The 16156-nt window shown below is 44.3% G+C and overlaps 1 protein-coding gene across 1 annotated transcript in view; it reads left to right on the top strand.

Annotated features, from left to right (window-relative positions):
- Cacna2d1 (calcium voltage-gated channel auxiliary subunit alpha2delta 1) overlaps window positions 1-16156 on the top strand; it is a 348148-nt gene that overhangs the window by 138007 nt on the left and 193985 nt on the right. The window contains exon 4 of the mRNA XM_012516489.2: window positions 9358-9417. Coding sequence (XP_012371943.2) covers window positions 9358-9417 — 60 coding nt within the window. The remainder of the gene's footprint in view (window positions 1-9357; window positions 9418-16156) is intronic.

The following is a 16156-nucleotide window of genomic DNA, read 5'->3' as shown; positions in this document are numbered from 1 at the left end:
TAACCACCTGAAATAAATACTTAAAAGCAGTTTAAGGGAAGAAGAAGGGAGTGTTGGCTCTGCTAGTAGATTTGACAGTTAATGGAAAACACTTATCTGAAAGGCAAGAGTGAAAAAGAGTGATTAGAAAAAGGTAAATGATAAACGATGAGAGAAAATGCATGGTCCCTTACTAAAAGCGTAAGCCATGTGAGTTGGCCTTTCTTACCAGCTGTTCCCGTTCACTTTTTCACTTGCCTCCTATCTATATCTATGTCTATATCATCTATATCTATATATGCTTGCAAGAAGGAAAGGCAAATATACGTGTAGTTTTCATACTGACAATTAATGTCCTTTAGAGATTGATGATTTAACAACATTGCTGCTGGGTCCAACCTACACGGGGTTTAGCGTAAGCTGCTGATTCATCTGTCTTGTCAACGAGCCTGACGCCGTTTTCCTTGTTACCATCTTACTGCCCCGCAGTGAGCGCTCCCTGTTGGGGGTGTTCAAGGCTGGTGCTTCAACTGCGCTTTCAGGGGCTGGTTCGAGCAGTGCTTGCTGCCCTTTGGAGCGCGCTGGAATCCCCTGGACGCTGCGTTGGGCCCGAGGTCTGTAGGGACCGCCGAGGAGTCCCTTGCTGAGCAGGTCTGGGCTGAGGTGGAGGTGGGCATTCTTAGGAGAAGATCCTTGCTGGCACCGCCCGACTGGCATGGCCACGCCTCAGGAGGCACTTCTGAGAAACGTCACGGCTGACCACAAGGTGTGCCACGCAGGACAAAATACGTGATGACACTCTGGAGTGGAAGAGATATCTGTGTGTCATGGAAGGTAACCCAGCCAGACAGGATGTACCAGAAATATGACAGAGCCACTGTCTGGGCCCCTTCCCTTACAGCTGATGGTAGTTTTCCAAAGCTGGTCATTTTGGATCTAGTACAGCTGTCCCTTGCGTGGGTGGGCATTTGCACATGGCCCACTGGTTCCTCAGTGGGTCAACCTTGAATGGTCAGCGTACTCCCCAGCTGTTGGCCATACTGAACACAGAGCTGAGTTTGCCTCACGCCTTAGTGAGGGGCTGGTTCGTGCTTCCCCTCCTGCCTGCTGGCTGAGCCGCTGCTCACCTGCAGACTACCCACCCCCGCTGGCTCTGGGATCCCTTTTCTTGCCTTCGGCTACTTCTCCTGTCGTCTCCCGGGACCAAGGCCTCAGCTCTTCCTCCTCCGTCCTTACCTGCTCAGGGCTCTCCTAGTGGCAGCTGACTCCACTTCTGGCCATTCCCAAGAGAAAGAGCTCAGGGCCAAATTTGAAGGAACAAAAACAAGAAAGCACCCAAGATGACCCTGCTTGTCCTCTAACCAGAGGGCAACTGCAATCGATCGGCTCAGGACACTGCAGACTCACATGAGCTGCCCGTGTGCCTGGTTCTTCCAGCTCTCCTGTCCCATAAGAAGGATGCTGTGTATCCCAGTAGGGACTGCATCCCTGTGTGTGACAGCCCAGGAACCTGAGCTTGGGAATCCCTGGCCTCCTAAATCAGTCTGCCAGATAAAAGATCTGACGTGCCCAGCGATTGTTCCTCACTTTCTGGGCAGTACACAGGTCTGGCTTCACTCCAGAAGGCATCCATCTTCCACTCTCAAGGCACTTTACTGGGCAAACAGTGCTGAAAGTCTAGTCTTCGTCTCCTCCCCGGTGGCAGTCAGAAACAGAAGTGATGGGGACAGCTGCCTCCCAGCACTGTGATTGACAGAGGGACAGATACAGAAGGGACAGCTGGAGCAGTCATAAAGCACCTACTAGTCAGCAAAGATGTGACCTGTTCAATAATTTCTTTTTTCCCAAAAGGATTTATGATGGCTGCTCCCCCACCTTAGGAAGTACATGAATATATTCTGGTTATTCTAATTTTAAGATTTCATCAGTGTATTTACATTATATAAAAAGTTGCCTTATCTCTGTACCTTGGCTTTTAATATTTGATAGTTTACATTTATTTTGGACTCCCTGAACATCTTAGTTAACTCCCAAAATAAAATACAATATGTAGGGGCTGGTGAGATAGCTCAGCAGACTAAGCACCTACTGAGGCAAGCACAGGGACGGGGCTTGATCCCAGGCACCACATGCCGTGCCAGCCCGCCCCCATATGCTGAGCCAGCCACCGAGGCTGGGCCTGGTGGCACATGCTTGTAATCCTAGTGCTGAGGAGGCTGAAAACAGGAGGATCACTACGAGTCCAAACTGCATAGTGAGACCCTATACCAAATACATACATACACACACACATACATACATGCGCATTCCTGATTTTATAGCTGAGGAAATTGAGGCAGAGGACTTCCTTTAAGCTGACACTAGTAATAATAGACATATTAAGTGGGAAAGTTCTTTTTATTCTATTGCTTGGTTACTCATAGTAGTGAATAATGTTGGCTAGATTTGTAAAGAAGACATCAACTGGTGACATAAACTTCTGATACCTTAGGCTGCTCTTTGCCTGTCAACAAACTTACCAACAAAGAAACCAGTGATTAACGGGCTTTGGAACTAGCGTGGTGTGGATCCAGCCACAGCTTGGGCCAGATCCTCATGCTTGGGGCTCCGACGACGGCGCCAAGTTAAGCCAGTGAGTTTTAAGGATTAGGTGACAGTGTAGCCATTTAGCACTACATCTGCGGGAAAGCAGCTTTTATGGCTGGACACTCGTACATGCTGCGTCGCAGGTGGTGGGTTGATGGCTGATGCCACAGCGGGCATGGTTCTAGCTCCGATGCCATCGTGGGAGCACTTACTTCTGCACTTCCACGCGCAGTTGCCGAGAGCTTGCCCTGTGCCACACACCGAGGGAGATGTTGGAGGAGTCCTTCCTGAGCTGAGGGCCCCACACACGTCCCCTAGGGGAGCGAGGGAAGACAGCGCGACGAATGTCATGACTCTGGAAGGCAATGGGCTATGTTTGTTGACTCCTCTCGGGTTGTATTTCTACTTAGAATCTCACCTGAGGTGACCCCTTGTTCAGTTCAGCCCATGTGTTCAAGTCGGGCTGGGCCTCTGTTTACACAGTTCACTTCTCCGCGGCAGCTGGTGGCTGTCCATCCGGCTTTCAGCCGAGATGCAGCCCACTGCAGTGTCAGATGATGTTTACATGTTTTAAAGACTCCTTCTCGACAGAGCCCCGCGACACAGATCACCTCCCTAGAGTGAGTGCCGGGTGGAGGGGGCTCATCAGGACCATGACCACAGTGGGCTTCAAAACATTTGTAATGTTTTACTTTTCTCATAAGATGTTACACAGTAACTATAAAGAAAAGCTAAGTTGAATTCTGCATGGTAGCCTTTCAGCATTTTCAAATAACCCCACAGAAATCCAAACCAAAGCGAAGACCAATAGCTACATGTCATGATCGGCTAGCAGCACCAATACTTAGAGCCTTCCTATTCATTAATTTGTACATCAATTGTTGGGAAGCAAAAACCCACCTATTAAAAAATGTATAAAGTCGAACTCTGGCACGCACAGTATAACTACCGAGAAAGCTTCTGTGAGGTTCCGGCCGCAGGGGTGTGCTTGTGTGGCAGCTCCCGTATCTTCACTCTAGAGGCAGGAGCTGTTGCTTCCATTTTGTTCTACAAAAAGCTACGCAGAGCATAGCGAGTGCTGAGTAAATAAAGGGGTGCACACTTTCTTTGAGATGAGGTTTTGCCGGCAGGAGTTGCTGGGCTACAGGAGTGTGCCACCCTCCTGGCCACACCAGGCCACCTGTTGGGATTGTATTCCTCCCGGAAGGATGCCTCGCTGTTTACCTGTTGCTACAGTTGCCAGTATCAGCATGAACCAAAGTTGGCTCATCTGGCTAGTCCACTTCCTTTTTGTAACCGTTTTACCTCAACTCGCACTTTCTAGCTTGACTTCTTCACTGCTGAAGCTGTTTTGAGTCGCGGTGTTTCTGCACAGAACACTGTGAGCAGTGTGCACGTGCGGCGGTGGCATTCCGCTGAGGAAGAGCTTCTCCATGTTAACATTCTCACGGTACGACCCTTGTGTCTTAGGGGATGGTGCACTGGCGGCTTCAGGGCTTAGAAAGAGTCCTGTTGGACATAAATGTTTTAATTTAAGTGAACTGCTTTCCTTAAGGATGATGGAAAGAAAAGATTGTCCTCCAAGATGGCATGATACTTCCTCGTCCTGGAGGTGTTATGTTGTTCTGTCCATGGCGGCTGCAGTGCTTTCTGTCAGCCTAAGAACTGCTAAAGAAATGTCAAGTTCCTGACCTCACTGCTGAGCCCCTCTCTAGGAAATGAGGCCATAAAGCAAGCGCAGTGGCTTGTGCTCCTGTGTATTTCCTTTGTGACAAAAATAGAAGAGTATGAAGTTGACCTCATATCGATGGCTGCAATAAACTCTTCCCTGACTTGCGTATGTTTTGAGCCACCATTGGTTCTGAGGATATGACCTTGTCTCCTCAGAACACAGTGAGAATCTAGAGACCACTGTGGGGTTTGGGGGCATCTCATTTGTGTTTACACATTGAAGTGGTTATCAAAGATTAAAGGTCTAGGCTGTGAAGTCATGTCTGTAATGTTTCAATGGAAGCAAAACATTAAGGGTTTCATACTGTACTATATTTTTAGCATAGAAGATAGAAATATATGAGGCAGATAAATATCCTAGAGACTGAAAGCATTCCTTGGCTAAATTTCTACACTTCATGAAAAGCAGTATCAGAATTCACTTAGTTATATATGCTAACGTGAGAAGCGGGAACTATTTCTTTTAATTTAGTCTAAAACTATTTACATGTTGTACATGCTTAGTCAATGTGAACGAACACATAATGTCCAATTGAGAGCGGGTCTCAGTACTCCACAGCCCCGGTAAACACCCAGTCCTTGCTTTGCAGAACAGGGCAGCCTGTTCCCTCACCTAGGTCTGCTATTTTCAAGAGGTATTGTTAGGCCAATCAGATGCGTCTCCTAAGCCTTTTCTGTGTAGAGAACCTTTTGATGAGGAGAGATAGAACTCACTAGAGTGATAATTAGATTGTCAACACAGGCATAATACAGTAATTTGCTAATCCTTCCTGGGTGTTAACTGTAGGAACATTAATCACATAACACGTGCATATTTTACTTGGGTTAGTTGCACATATGTATTATCTCTTTAAAAAAAAAAAAACAAAATTCTTGACATACTTAGCCAAAGAGATTGTTTTGGAATTCATTTGAATTTTGTCTGAGTCAATATTTGATATTTAATGTGAGTATCAGCACTACTGGGGTCTAAATGTATGAGCTCTGATGGATTAGTTTTAAAGCCATCAAAGGAAAATTCTTTATAATTATTTAAAAAAAAACTTGGGAAAATCTTTGCCTGCAATTAGTGTATAGTCCAGGAAAAATTATTCACAGGTTTGGCAACTAGTTTATCTTAAGAACAAATATATTTAGGTGTCACTGATAAGAATGGTGGAACTGTGTCTCGATGCACGTACTAGAATTTCCTATCACCTCACAAACGTCAGAGCTATTAGACAAGATTAAAATAGGGCACCAGTGAGAGGTGAGGGTGACCAGGTCTTCAGGGAGGTGAGCTTTCTCTTATCTGATAAGTAGTTTCCATTCTGTTTCTTTCTCTCCTCCTCATCCTCCTCCTCCTCTTCCTCCTTCTCCTTCTTCTCCTTTTTTTCTTTTTCTGCCAGATTATCAAAAGCTTTTTGCCTGAGTAGCAATGATCCAAGTGGATTCAGGAACGAGATTAAAGGTAGTTTCCAAATCAACATAATCTATGATATTCTTAGTGCTGCTCTTTTGGTTTCTATCAGCCATAATTACTAATATTTTCTTGCAGCTCTTTATTATCCAAGTGCAGACTGTAGCCAGTGTTTCAGCTGTGCTGTCACAGAGTCTTCCTGTGTGCTGGCAGTGTGTGGGGAGACGAGGCTTGGAGGTCCCAGCTATCTTGTCAGATGAGCAGAGTTGGAGTCAGAGGCTGGGGCCCAGTCTGTCAAGCTGAAGTCACCAACTAATGTTTCAAGTGATTTGCTATTTTAAATATTCAGCATAGAGATGCACATGTGAATGTACCAATCATATTGTGTATGTATTTACCATTCCATATGTAGAGGATTTTCATAAATACATGTACTGTCTCATTTTTAATAGTCTCTTCACAGCTCTTTCTGCTTTACCTTCACCTGTGCAGAAGTCAGCTTCAAGTTTCTTCTGTGGCTATTCATGGGGGAGCCAGGCTTAGCTTCTGTCTGGCATTCAGTCTGGATTGAATGTTGACAATTGTACTGTGTTACATGTTAAATTTTAATGAATTTCTTATGAAATCAGTTATAGTTCGAGGATACACTTAGATAGCAAAGTGCAGAATCATAGTTGCTCCACTAAGAAAATACTCACATTTTATTAGGAAAAGACTTAATTAGCCTTAATACAGTTTACCCGTGGCATTTAGTGGTAGATTATTGGCTTTAAAAATGTCACTTGGCTGGAGTAACAGTTAATTAGAGGTTTGAGATGTCTAGATGGCGTGTCACCTCTGCACAAGTGCTGGCCAGCCAGCTTTTGCCATAAGAAAGAGCGCCGTCAGCGAGCACGTGTGCTGGTGACAAGAGAGGAGTCTGACCTGCAGTATGCACCTCTCACAGAGTTGCTAATTAAAAGAAAATGTCTCATGCATTTCCGCGTGAACAAAGGTGAACACAAGGGGCTGTAAAGTATAGCAGGTTTTTGCTTCACATCCAGCATTTAGAAATCCACCTCTTGACGTCAATTTGATGTCTCTAGCTTTCTAAAATTCTCAGAATCTAAAACCCATTTGGACTGCCTCCCTTGCAGCGTGGCCCTACAGCGTGGCCATTGTTTCCCATAATTTCCTTAGTGTCTAGACAGCGTGGCTTCCATGCATGCACTCCCATGGGACCGTGGTCAGCGGAGTGGCAGCTAGGCCTGTGCCCTCTGCGGAGTGGAAGAGCTGGGGAGGCCTGCGAGGCCTGGTGTTGCCACTGGCTAGAGCCCCCGCTGTGGGGAAGGGAGGGTCTCCAGGTTCCTCCCCAGGACGCAAAGGCCCTCGCGCTTCTACTATTTCTTACTCTTTTAAAAAATAGTGTTTTGTTTAAATTTCCAAAACTGTTCTACTTCATTTGTCCTCTACTCTTGAAACTTCGTTATGTAAGTGAGAGAAGCGCCACACCCGAGTGCTGTCAAGGGTGCCCTGCCGTGCTTCTGGTCCACGCTGCCTTTATCTTTCCACGCACACGCTTTCCTACAGAGAAACTGCTTCCAGCTGCCCTGACTTCTCTCGTCACTTCCTTTCTTTTTGAAAAACTTTCTTTTCACCCATCATACTTTTTTCTTCCTTTTTTTGTTTTTCCACACTGGGGCTTGAACCCAGGACCTTCTCCTTGAATCCTTGAACCACACTCTCAGATTTCTTTCTTTCTTTCTTTCTTTCTTTCTTTCTTTCTTTCTTTCCTCCATTCCTCCCTCCCTCCCTTCTCTCTGTCTCTTCCTAGAGACTGAGTCTTGCTAAGCTGGTGGAGAGCACACTGCCTCTTTATGGTCCTGCCTCAGCTTCCCTCAGTGGTGGGATTATAGGTATCATTTGTCTGGCTCATTTTCATCACCTTTGACTGCATTGTAATTAAATTGCAGTGTGCAGATGTGTTGCAACATAGTACTACTGAAGGTTGACATTTGGCTCTTGGCTTTGACCTGTTTAGATTTTTGTAGGAATGGAGACCTTTCCTAAGCTTCCTCTTCCCTGGTCCAATTTCTCACCCTTCTCAGCCCATTATACTTTATTTCTATCTAACAACTGATAAGCAAGACCATTGCCCCGTGTGCATAGTATGGAGAATTAGACTGCATGTTTAGCCCAGGAATTCTTAACCGTGTTGTGCCTAGTGCGCCAGGACTGCAATAGCATGTATCAGTGGAGCATAATAAAATGTTTTCTTTCAAATTTTTGTTCCTTTAGCTATTCTAGTGAACATATATGCATTTTATGCAAATAGTTCTAAAAAATTTTCAAACTTTAGCTTAAATAGGTTTAGTTAAAATCTTCCATTAGGCAACATACTGTAATCACTGGTAATATTTACATAATAGCTTTGAAAATGGGCAGATTAGGGCATTAAATTTTAAGCACAGAAAGCAGTACACTAATGTAAAAGCTGGCCTAAAGCAGTGCTTGGATTATCCAGTATGGAGTGGGTTTCCGCAGAGAAGCAGGCACAGAGGTGGCGCTTAGGGAGCGACCGCGGGCTGCAGACACCAGCAGACCGCTCTGGGGTCACATTCAGCCTGCTCCTGCAAGCTCACCTGATCATTGTGACTCTTGGGGAGGGAGATCTTAATGCATTTACACTTACTGTTTGGCCTGTTCCGAGTTCCAGGTGAGTAGACAGCCATAGCCACAGCAGAAATCCCATTACAAATGTTCCAGGCGTCAGTCAGTGCGGCTTATGAGCAACAGCACCTTCAGTCCTCCCAGCGGCCCTCGCAGCAGGCTTGCGTACTGCCTACCCCCACCAAGGGTTGCGAGACCTTGCTTTTCCCAGGGTTGCCCCGTGAGTCTGTCGCAAGGCCTGGTCGCCAGGAGTCCTGGCTCTTGGCTCTGTCCTTACTTGCTAAAGATGTTTGGTTCTCTTAAAATCCCATCACACCAGAATATTAATGTGAAGCTCAGAAATACAAGGAAAAAAAAGGTTGGGGAAGGGTGAGAAGCATATGTACAGCGAGCGGCTAGCTTACGGGCCCAGATATGTGTCCCCAGCCTCTGGTGAGCATCGGAGGAAGATGTGTGGGCTGGATTCTCGGCCTACCTGAGCGTGCGAGGTAGGAGAACCAACTAAATGCTGGAGGAAGTCGGGACCTGAGAGCTCGCTCTTAGGTGATGCCCAGAGGAAGGCAGTGCGTTCTACCAAGGGCAAGCTGAGCTTCGCGGCTTTTGGTGAAAGCTGAACATGCTGCTGGGAGGTGCCGAGCGCAGAGCTTGCTTGCATTCGTCCGCCTACGTCCCTTCCTTTCCACCTTCTGAAATATGTTATGACGGTTCTTCCTGAGCAGGACTCTGCAGACTGGATTAAAACCTGAGTCATTTGCAAGAATGTGCTCATAGATGTTATGGGTGACAAAGAGGAGTGTAGGCAGTGGTCTTGAGGACGGTGCTGTGTTTGGCTAATGAGTGAACACAGTAGTTCGCTTGCTGGATGACTTAAGAGTCCATAAAGCATACAAAAGCATTGTCTTCTGCTTTCTGTACCCTGCTGATTGATTAGAGAATCCAAGTGCTTTGTGTAACAATTATGTGTTCATGGGGTCATTTGAACACCAGGATTTACTGTTCCTTTTCTTTTTCAGCGTCTGGCTTTGAAGGCAGAGAAAGTGCAGGCGGCCCACCAGTGGCGAGAGGACTTTGCGGTAAGGACGCTTTCACCCGCTTGGTTGACGTCCAGTGATGTCTGTGTGTGCATAACCAGGCCCACAGTGAGCTACTCAGTGGTGAGGGAATCCTCACTGCTTCAGGACCCCAAGTCCGTCTTGCTTTGCTCTTATTTTCTGTAATTTTGTGTAATCCAGGCCAACTATGGTAGGAACTTATATTAAAAAAGAAATACAAGTGCCTTAAAACATTCTCCCATACATGAAGGTATTTATAAAATACATTAAAATGGAATTAAATTACACGATCTGAACAATCTGTAGTTGTCATGAATACCTGGGTTGAAAAGCAGGGTACTACTTGAGGTTCTTACAAGCCAGGTGTATTTCATAATCATCCTGGTGGGGCAGTGAGACCTAAGGGAGAAGGTATGCGTCCAGCCTTTGGTAATGTAATTGCCTCACTGGCAGAAGTATCTGCTCTGCTCTGGCCTCCTTTTGGAAATGCCAATTGGCATTAGTCCCTGCTTTTTCTCTCTTTCTCTCTTTCTTTCTTCCTTCCTTCCTTCCTTCCTTCCTTCCTTCCTTCCTTCCTTCCTTCCTTCCTTCCTTCCTTTCTTTCTTTTCAGAACCAGAGATTGAACTCAGGCCCTTGCATTTACCAGGGAAGCACTTATTCTACTGAGCCATCTCCCCCACCGTGCTTTTTTTCCCCTATAAACTAGTTTTATGATCAAAGGGCATTGGTTTCATTGTGCAAATAACAGACATGCATGTTGTGATAAGCTTAGTCTTTCTATCCCCTTCTGTCCTCTACTGTCCTTATTCCTCAGCTCATATACTTCTGTTATGTATTTGAGTTATTGCATTTACAGTGGAAAATGCCTTTCATTTCTGACCACTAAAAAAATCCATGCATTTCATTTTAGGGAGGTGAGTTTCCCTTGTAATCCGCTCCTTACCATGTGATTGACAGCTTGACTGTATTTTGTAATGTCCTATGAAACATGTGTCAGGTTTAAAATTGAGCTTTCTTAGAACACTGAATGGAGACTTAGAAGTTAAAACTTTTACTTTGATTTTTGTTGTGTATCAAAGGAAAACACACTGAATGATATTTCATTCACTGATAGTATTTAACCTTCCAGGCTTGAAGCTTCTGATAGTACTTTTTTTTTTGCCTTTTCCACTAATTTATAAGCTCATACATAGTCCACTAAGTAGAAACTACGTGATTCCTGTGCATTTGCAAGTTGATCATAATGCCTGAGTCACTGGCATTGTGTAGGCCTGCTTTTGTCCAGCTCTGTCCACTATGGTTGTTAATAAGGATGAATTTATCATCCATAATAAAGAAAAAAAATCAGTGACCAAGTTAAAAAAAACAGCCCTGTGAATACTGAGGACTGTTAGCTCATGCAGCGATGGGGTTGGGTTAGATAGCTGTTTTAGTTGCTATGAAAATAAACTGGAGGGGCTGGAGAGATGGCTCAGTGGTCTAAAGCGCCTACTTAGAACAAGCTTAGCAAAGCACAGGGACCGCGGTTCAATCCCCCAGCACCACATGCCAGCGAGCTGCGCCCCCTGGTGGGCTGAGCTGGCCACACACACACACCACACTCTCTCTCTCTCTCTCTCTCTCTCTCTCTCTCTCTCTCTCTCAAATAAATAAAAAAAAATTTAAAATTAAAAAAAAAAGAAAATAAACTGGAGATTATTCCAATAGACAAAAAAAGAAAATATTTCTCCACATAAATATTTGATTACTGTTACATAGAAATCACTCTTCTGTCCTCCCTGCTCCCAGGAGATAACAGCATGGTCAGGTAACGTGTATATGGGAAGAGAGACAAATTCCACCTGGGGTTGGGCTCGTCCAGTTGGTGCCCGTTTAGTATGAATCTTCTATTATTAGGAAGCCCAAAAGATCATTAAGATGCATAAAGTCAGCTTCTGTAATATACAGCTTATACGTGTCTACGACTCTGGTTTTTATTAATGTCATCTGGTGGTATTTCAAGTAGTTACCAGGAAAAGATAACCTGGAAGTCAGGGTCGCACGCATAACTTTTACATCCCTGAGAGTGTTTTCTTTACCTCTTATTTGTTCCCCTCGCCCCAGCCTCATATTTCTTCCCAGACATGCTGTAAGCCCTTGCGTCCGGTGTTCGTTGACACTGATGCAGCATTTTGGCAGTGGCTCTTTTTTCTCCTTACAGTAGTAATGGGTGACCATTACTCATGATACGGCACTTAATGCACATTTGCTATTAGCTTGCTTTATTGCATCCAAGCCATCAGCCACTGTAAGCCATTCTCATTTTGTTTCCTTTATTGTCAGCGTCTAACTGTGATGTGCTAGTCGTTTTAAGCTGTGTTCTTAGTTCTGAGATTTCCAAATGTGAAGAACTTTACCTCGACATGGGACCCCTAATTCAAGACTCTCAGTGACAGAGTAGAACTTTGAGAAAAAGTTATGCAAGATTGCAAATCAACCCCACAGTGAACACCCCAAAGCCATTACTGTAAAACAAACCTTCTTGCCAGTGTTACATGTTCTTAGCAAGTAGTGGTCACCATATGGGAGAATTCTTGAACAAATTCTGATTTTAGTATGCCCATAGGTTAGTTCAGATTACTTGGGACTTACGACTTTCTTGATGTGCAGCAAAAGAAGACACTAAAGGGAAGAAGGTTGGCCACCAGCAGGCCCTGTCAGTCCATTTCTCCAGTGTGTGTGAGGGGCCACGGGTGTTGCTCACAGGACCCAGATCGGTTCCTGCTGCACACTGAGGATTGAAGCGTCGCATAAGTGAGCATGCCCACCATCTACAAAGTCTTCCAGTAACTCTTCCCGGTGAATCACCGTGGCCTGACAGAGCGCTGGAATGGTAGTGATTTTATACTTGGAAAGTGCAGCCTGCATAGAAGGAAAATACTGGGCCAGACAAATAGCTCAGCGGATTAAAGCACCTGCAAGCAGGCTCAGGGGCTGGGGGTTCGATCCATTGGCTTGCCGTGCTGGCCCCACTTCCGGGGCACACTGATATGGCAGTTGAGACTGGGCGTGGTGGTGCATGCCTGCAATCCCAGCTTTTTTTTTTTCTTCAGTAATTTTATTGAGAAACAAATAACAATGAGATAGTTTGAAAGCAAATTGGTAGGACATTTTCAATAATTAACACATTTCATACAGTCTTCCTAATGGTTAATTGCTGTACAAGATGTGGACATGATATCCTATTTACAAACACTATTAGAACAAATCCTTCTATTCATTAACAGAATGTAGCTATATATCTATCCTAACCATTTTGTATACACAGATACAAAATGAACATTCATCTGTATCTCTTTTTTTGTTAAGTTCCATTATATGAATATTATAGGTGTGTCAACTCAGCAAAATATTCTAAAAGAGTCCAGTAGTCCATAATGGGTCTTCTGCTTGATTGGCAATGTCAGAAATTGTTGACCTGAGTCCCCTACAGCTCAACATAACAGCATGGCTTTACTTCTTACACTTCATTTTTATACTTTTCTCCTGGATGGTTAAGACCAAGGTAAAGCAGGACCTATGCAACAAGAGTTGTAGCTTTTGGGTCTGATAAGGTCAGTGAAATTCCCTCAGAATTTATCCTGAGATCTTGTACCTCAGATTATAGATCCTTTGTCAGTGTCAGCCATGTGGATGAGTCACGGTCATTGCTTGGCCAGTGTGCTCTCTGTGAAAGCCTGAGAGAATGTTTTCTCTCCAATCCCAGCTTTTGGAAGGCTGTAGATAGGCAGACTACTATGAGTCTGATTTAGTAGTGAGACCCTGAATACCCTGTAGACCCTTCCCTAAAATACACATACACACACACACACACACAAAAAAAAGGAAGAAGAAGGAAAAATACCAAAGTAAGACACAATTTTCCTTTTCCCCACTCCTGACAAAGTAGATGGTGCTGTAGTGTGTAGTCACAGAAAAGGCCATCTCCAAGGCTGGAGTACAGCTTAAATTGATGGCCAGAATTACAAACATTGATTCTTTTACATTGTGAGAATGCATAAAACAGTTGAAAATTTTGTTAGTATTTTAATGTATGCGCTGTGTAAGGCAGCACTTCATCAGTGTTTTAATCAATATTTAAAAATATTTAACATTATGCTAAATGCTGCAACCTTCTCAGAGGTTCTCCATTCCGAGTCTTGTAATCCTTTTTATCCTTCATGGTATTTAACAGTTTTCACCCATGCAATAGACTTTTAATGCCATCCTTTAATAATTTAACACTAAGATGATTTAGAAGTCAGAAATAATTTCCTAAAAGTTACATTAACATTTCAAATAGAAATACAGTATGCGGCGTCTCCCCTCAACTATCAGTGGGAAGGTTTCATTACCATGACTTTGGCAAATGTTGGTTACCATTCCCTGCTGTGCAGTGCAGAAGCATCGCATGGACAGCCAGAACAAAAGGCAGGATGCTACATGTTGGCACAACAAAGGGCTTGGGCCATTCATCTCTCCTCAGCTCGCTGAATTCCCCACTGACGCACGGTCCAGGAACAAAGGCTGTGCACGCTAAATGGATTAAGATTTATGCAGTCGTGCATTTACAAGTTCAAACCAGTATTTGTAAATAAGCGATGTCTACCAGCTGCCGTCAGGTCAGAGTGCAACTCATGGATGTTAAAGGTGACATTTCGTGTCATTTATGATAGATAAATTATTTTGTTAAGGGGAGGTGGGAGAAAAGGAGCCAAGAATACTAACTGTTCCACATTAAATAATTGCTATTATTTCTACCAAACAGATCCTTTGTAATTGCATTTGAAATTCATTTGATTGAGTTGCAATGGTTGGTTAGCAAGGCAATTTCATTTCCAACTAGGCCTGTCGCATTAATTGTACTTACACATGTATAAACTTAAGAGGTGCCTAATTTGTATTTTAATACCTGGGATCTTAATGTATAGCTCATTATTGCCAGCATTGTAAGGTGCAGGCTGAGTACAGATATCTAGAATTGGCCAGTAAATAAAGCCTTTCCAAAGGCCTCTTTCACTTTGGCTTCTCAGAGAACATAAATTAGAAGGTAGAGGGTTTTTTTTCCTACAAAAGTTTAATGCTATTGAGTATCGATCAAGCTAACTTATTTTTTCACTAAAATTCTAACTATGTATTTTAAAGTCACCTTGCCAAATCATATGATGAAACATTGATTTTAAATTATGACATTCTGGGCCGGGGCAATGGCTCAGTGGAATAAATGCTTCCCTGGCAAGTGCAAGGGCCTGATTTTAATCCCCAGTTCCACAAAAATAAATAAATAAATAAAGTAAAATAAAATAAAATTATGACATTGTATAAATATGGAGAAATGGCAGCGGCCTCATCTCTCCCACCCCTGATCACTTCGTGGACCTGCCTCAGTCACCCCCACTGCAGCGCAGACCTTGTGAAAATGTGGACTGGGAAGGCATACTGCACTTATTTTCATTAAAACATATAAAAGTGAACTCTGTTCTGCAGTCTAACTTGGCTCTGTGTATCATAATGAGCATGTGGGTGAGCTGGCCGCATCTCAGGGTGATCTTGGGCTCCTGCGCACGGTAGCCTTGCTAGTTCCCACCTTTGGACAGACTGCTTGCATGGTTTAAGGTCTTTGTGACATCTTTGCTATGTAGAAAAATGATCGGTTTTTACGCCTGCTTCTTTTAAGGGTCTCAGAACCTGTTTTGTACATTAAGAGGATCAAAATGAAACCCCACACCAAACTCATTTACTCAGAATTTCTGGAAACCGGTTCAGTGGAAAGGAGTGAGGCTAATTTAGGCGCCTGTGCATGCGTGTTACAGCACACCAGAGGAGATGGTAAGAGGCACGGCCTTTGTTGGTAGCTTTTCTGGATTACAGTCCATGCATTTTGTGACTTAGAGTAAAAAAGAAAGCAAACGTATTGAAGCACTCATTGCTTCGTCACAAGCATTGGCTTCGCGCGTCGTGAGTTCTGCTGTCTTCTAATGATCTCTCCAGCCACATGTTCTATTTTAATTAATGCCAAGATTGTGATAATACCTGGTAGAGACCCAAACCCACCAGAGCGAGGCCCGCGCCGGCTTCCTGCAGTGGTGCAGGCTGCATGTAGCAGCTCTGAGTGCATCGCTTTTCTCCCCCTCAAGTCCTTGCTTAGGCAGCAGGAGAGAGGTGGATGGGGATTCCTATAGTTTTTCAAGGTGCGCCTCCAGCTCAGTATCCTGGGACTGAGATTATGGAAATGGGGCTGAATTATTGAGGCTAGCATTGCTGTCCGTGTGTGAAGACTCCAGCCACTCGGGGCCCTTGGCCTCAGCGTCATGGGTATCCAGCAAGAGAGGATTACTGCCACCAGCTGGTGCCAGGTTACAGCTGCCAAAAGAAGCTTTTTAATGCAAATTTCATTAACTTCTCTATCACTTGAGCTGCATCTATTCCATCTAGGACACATTTTGGACACACTTAAGTCTTGAGTTTGAGAGCTTCCTGTATTTCTGAACTAGACAGCAAAACGATGACAATGGTAGGCATGCTGCGGATCATGACGTTTGAGGGCGCACTCAATCGATGAAATAAACTTTAAACTTCCACCCACTTCACTTGGTTGTTTAAATCTTCAGTTGTGCTCAGCACATACGGAGGTGGGCCTGACCTTCCACGGTGCGGCCTGCTGACCCTCGCTGAGCCCTTCCTAAACTCCCCCTAGAATATCTCCGCAGAGAGCCTTGCCATTCTTCTCAGATTCTAAGC

This window comes from Octodon degus, unplaced genomic scaffold (genome assembly GCF_000260255.1).
Source record: "Octodon degus isolate 3935 unplaced genomic scaffold, OctDeg1.0 scaffold00108, whole genome shotgun sequence".
Lineage (NCBI taxonomy): Eukaryota > Metazoa > Chordata > Mammalia > Rodentia > Octodontidae > Octodon > Octodon degus.
The sequence above is the reverse complement of the archived record's forward strand: the minus strand, read 5'-3'. Positions and strand labels throughout refer to the sequence as shown.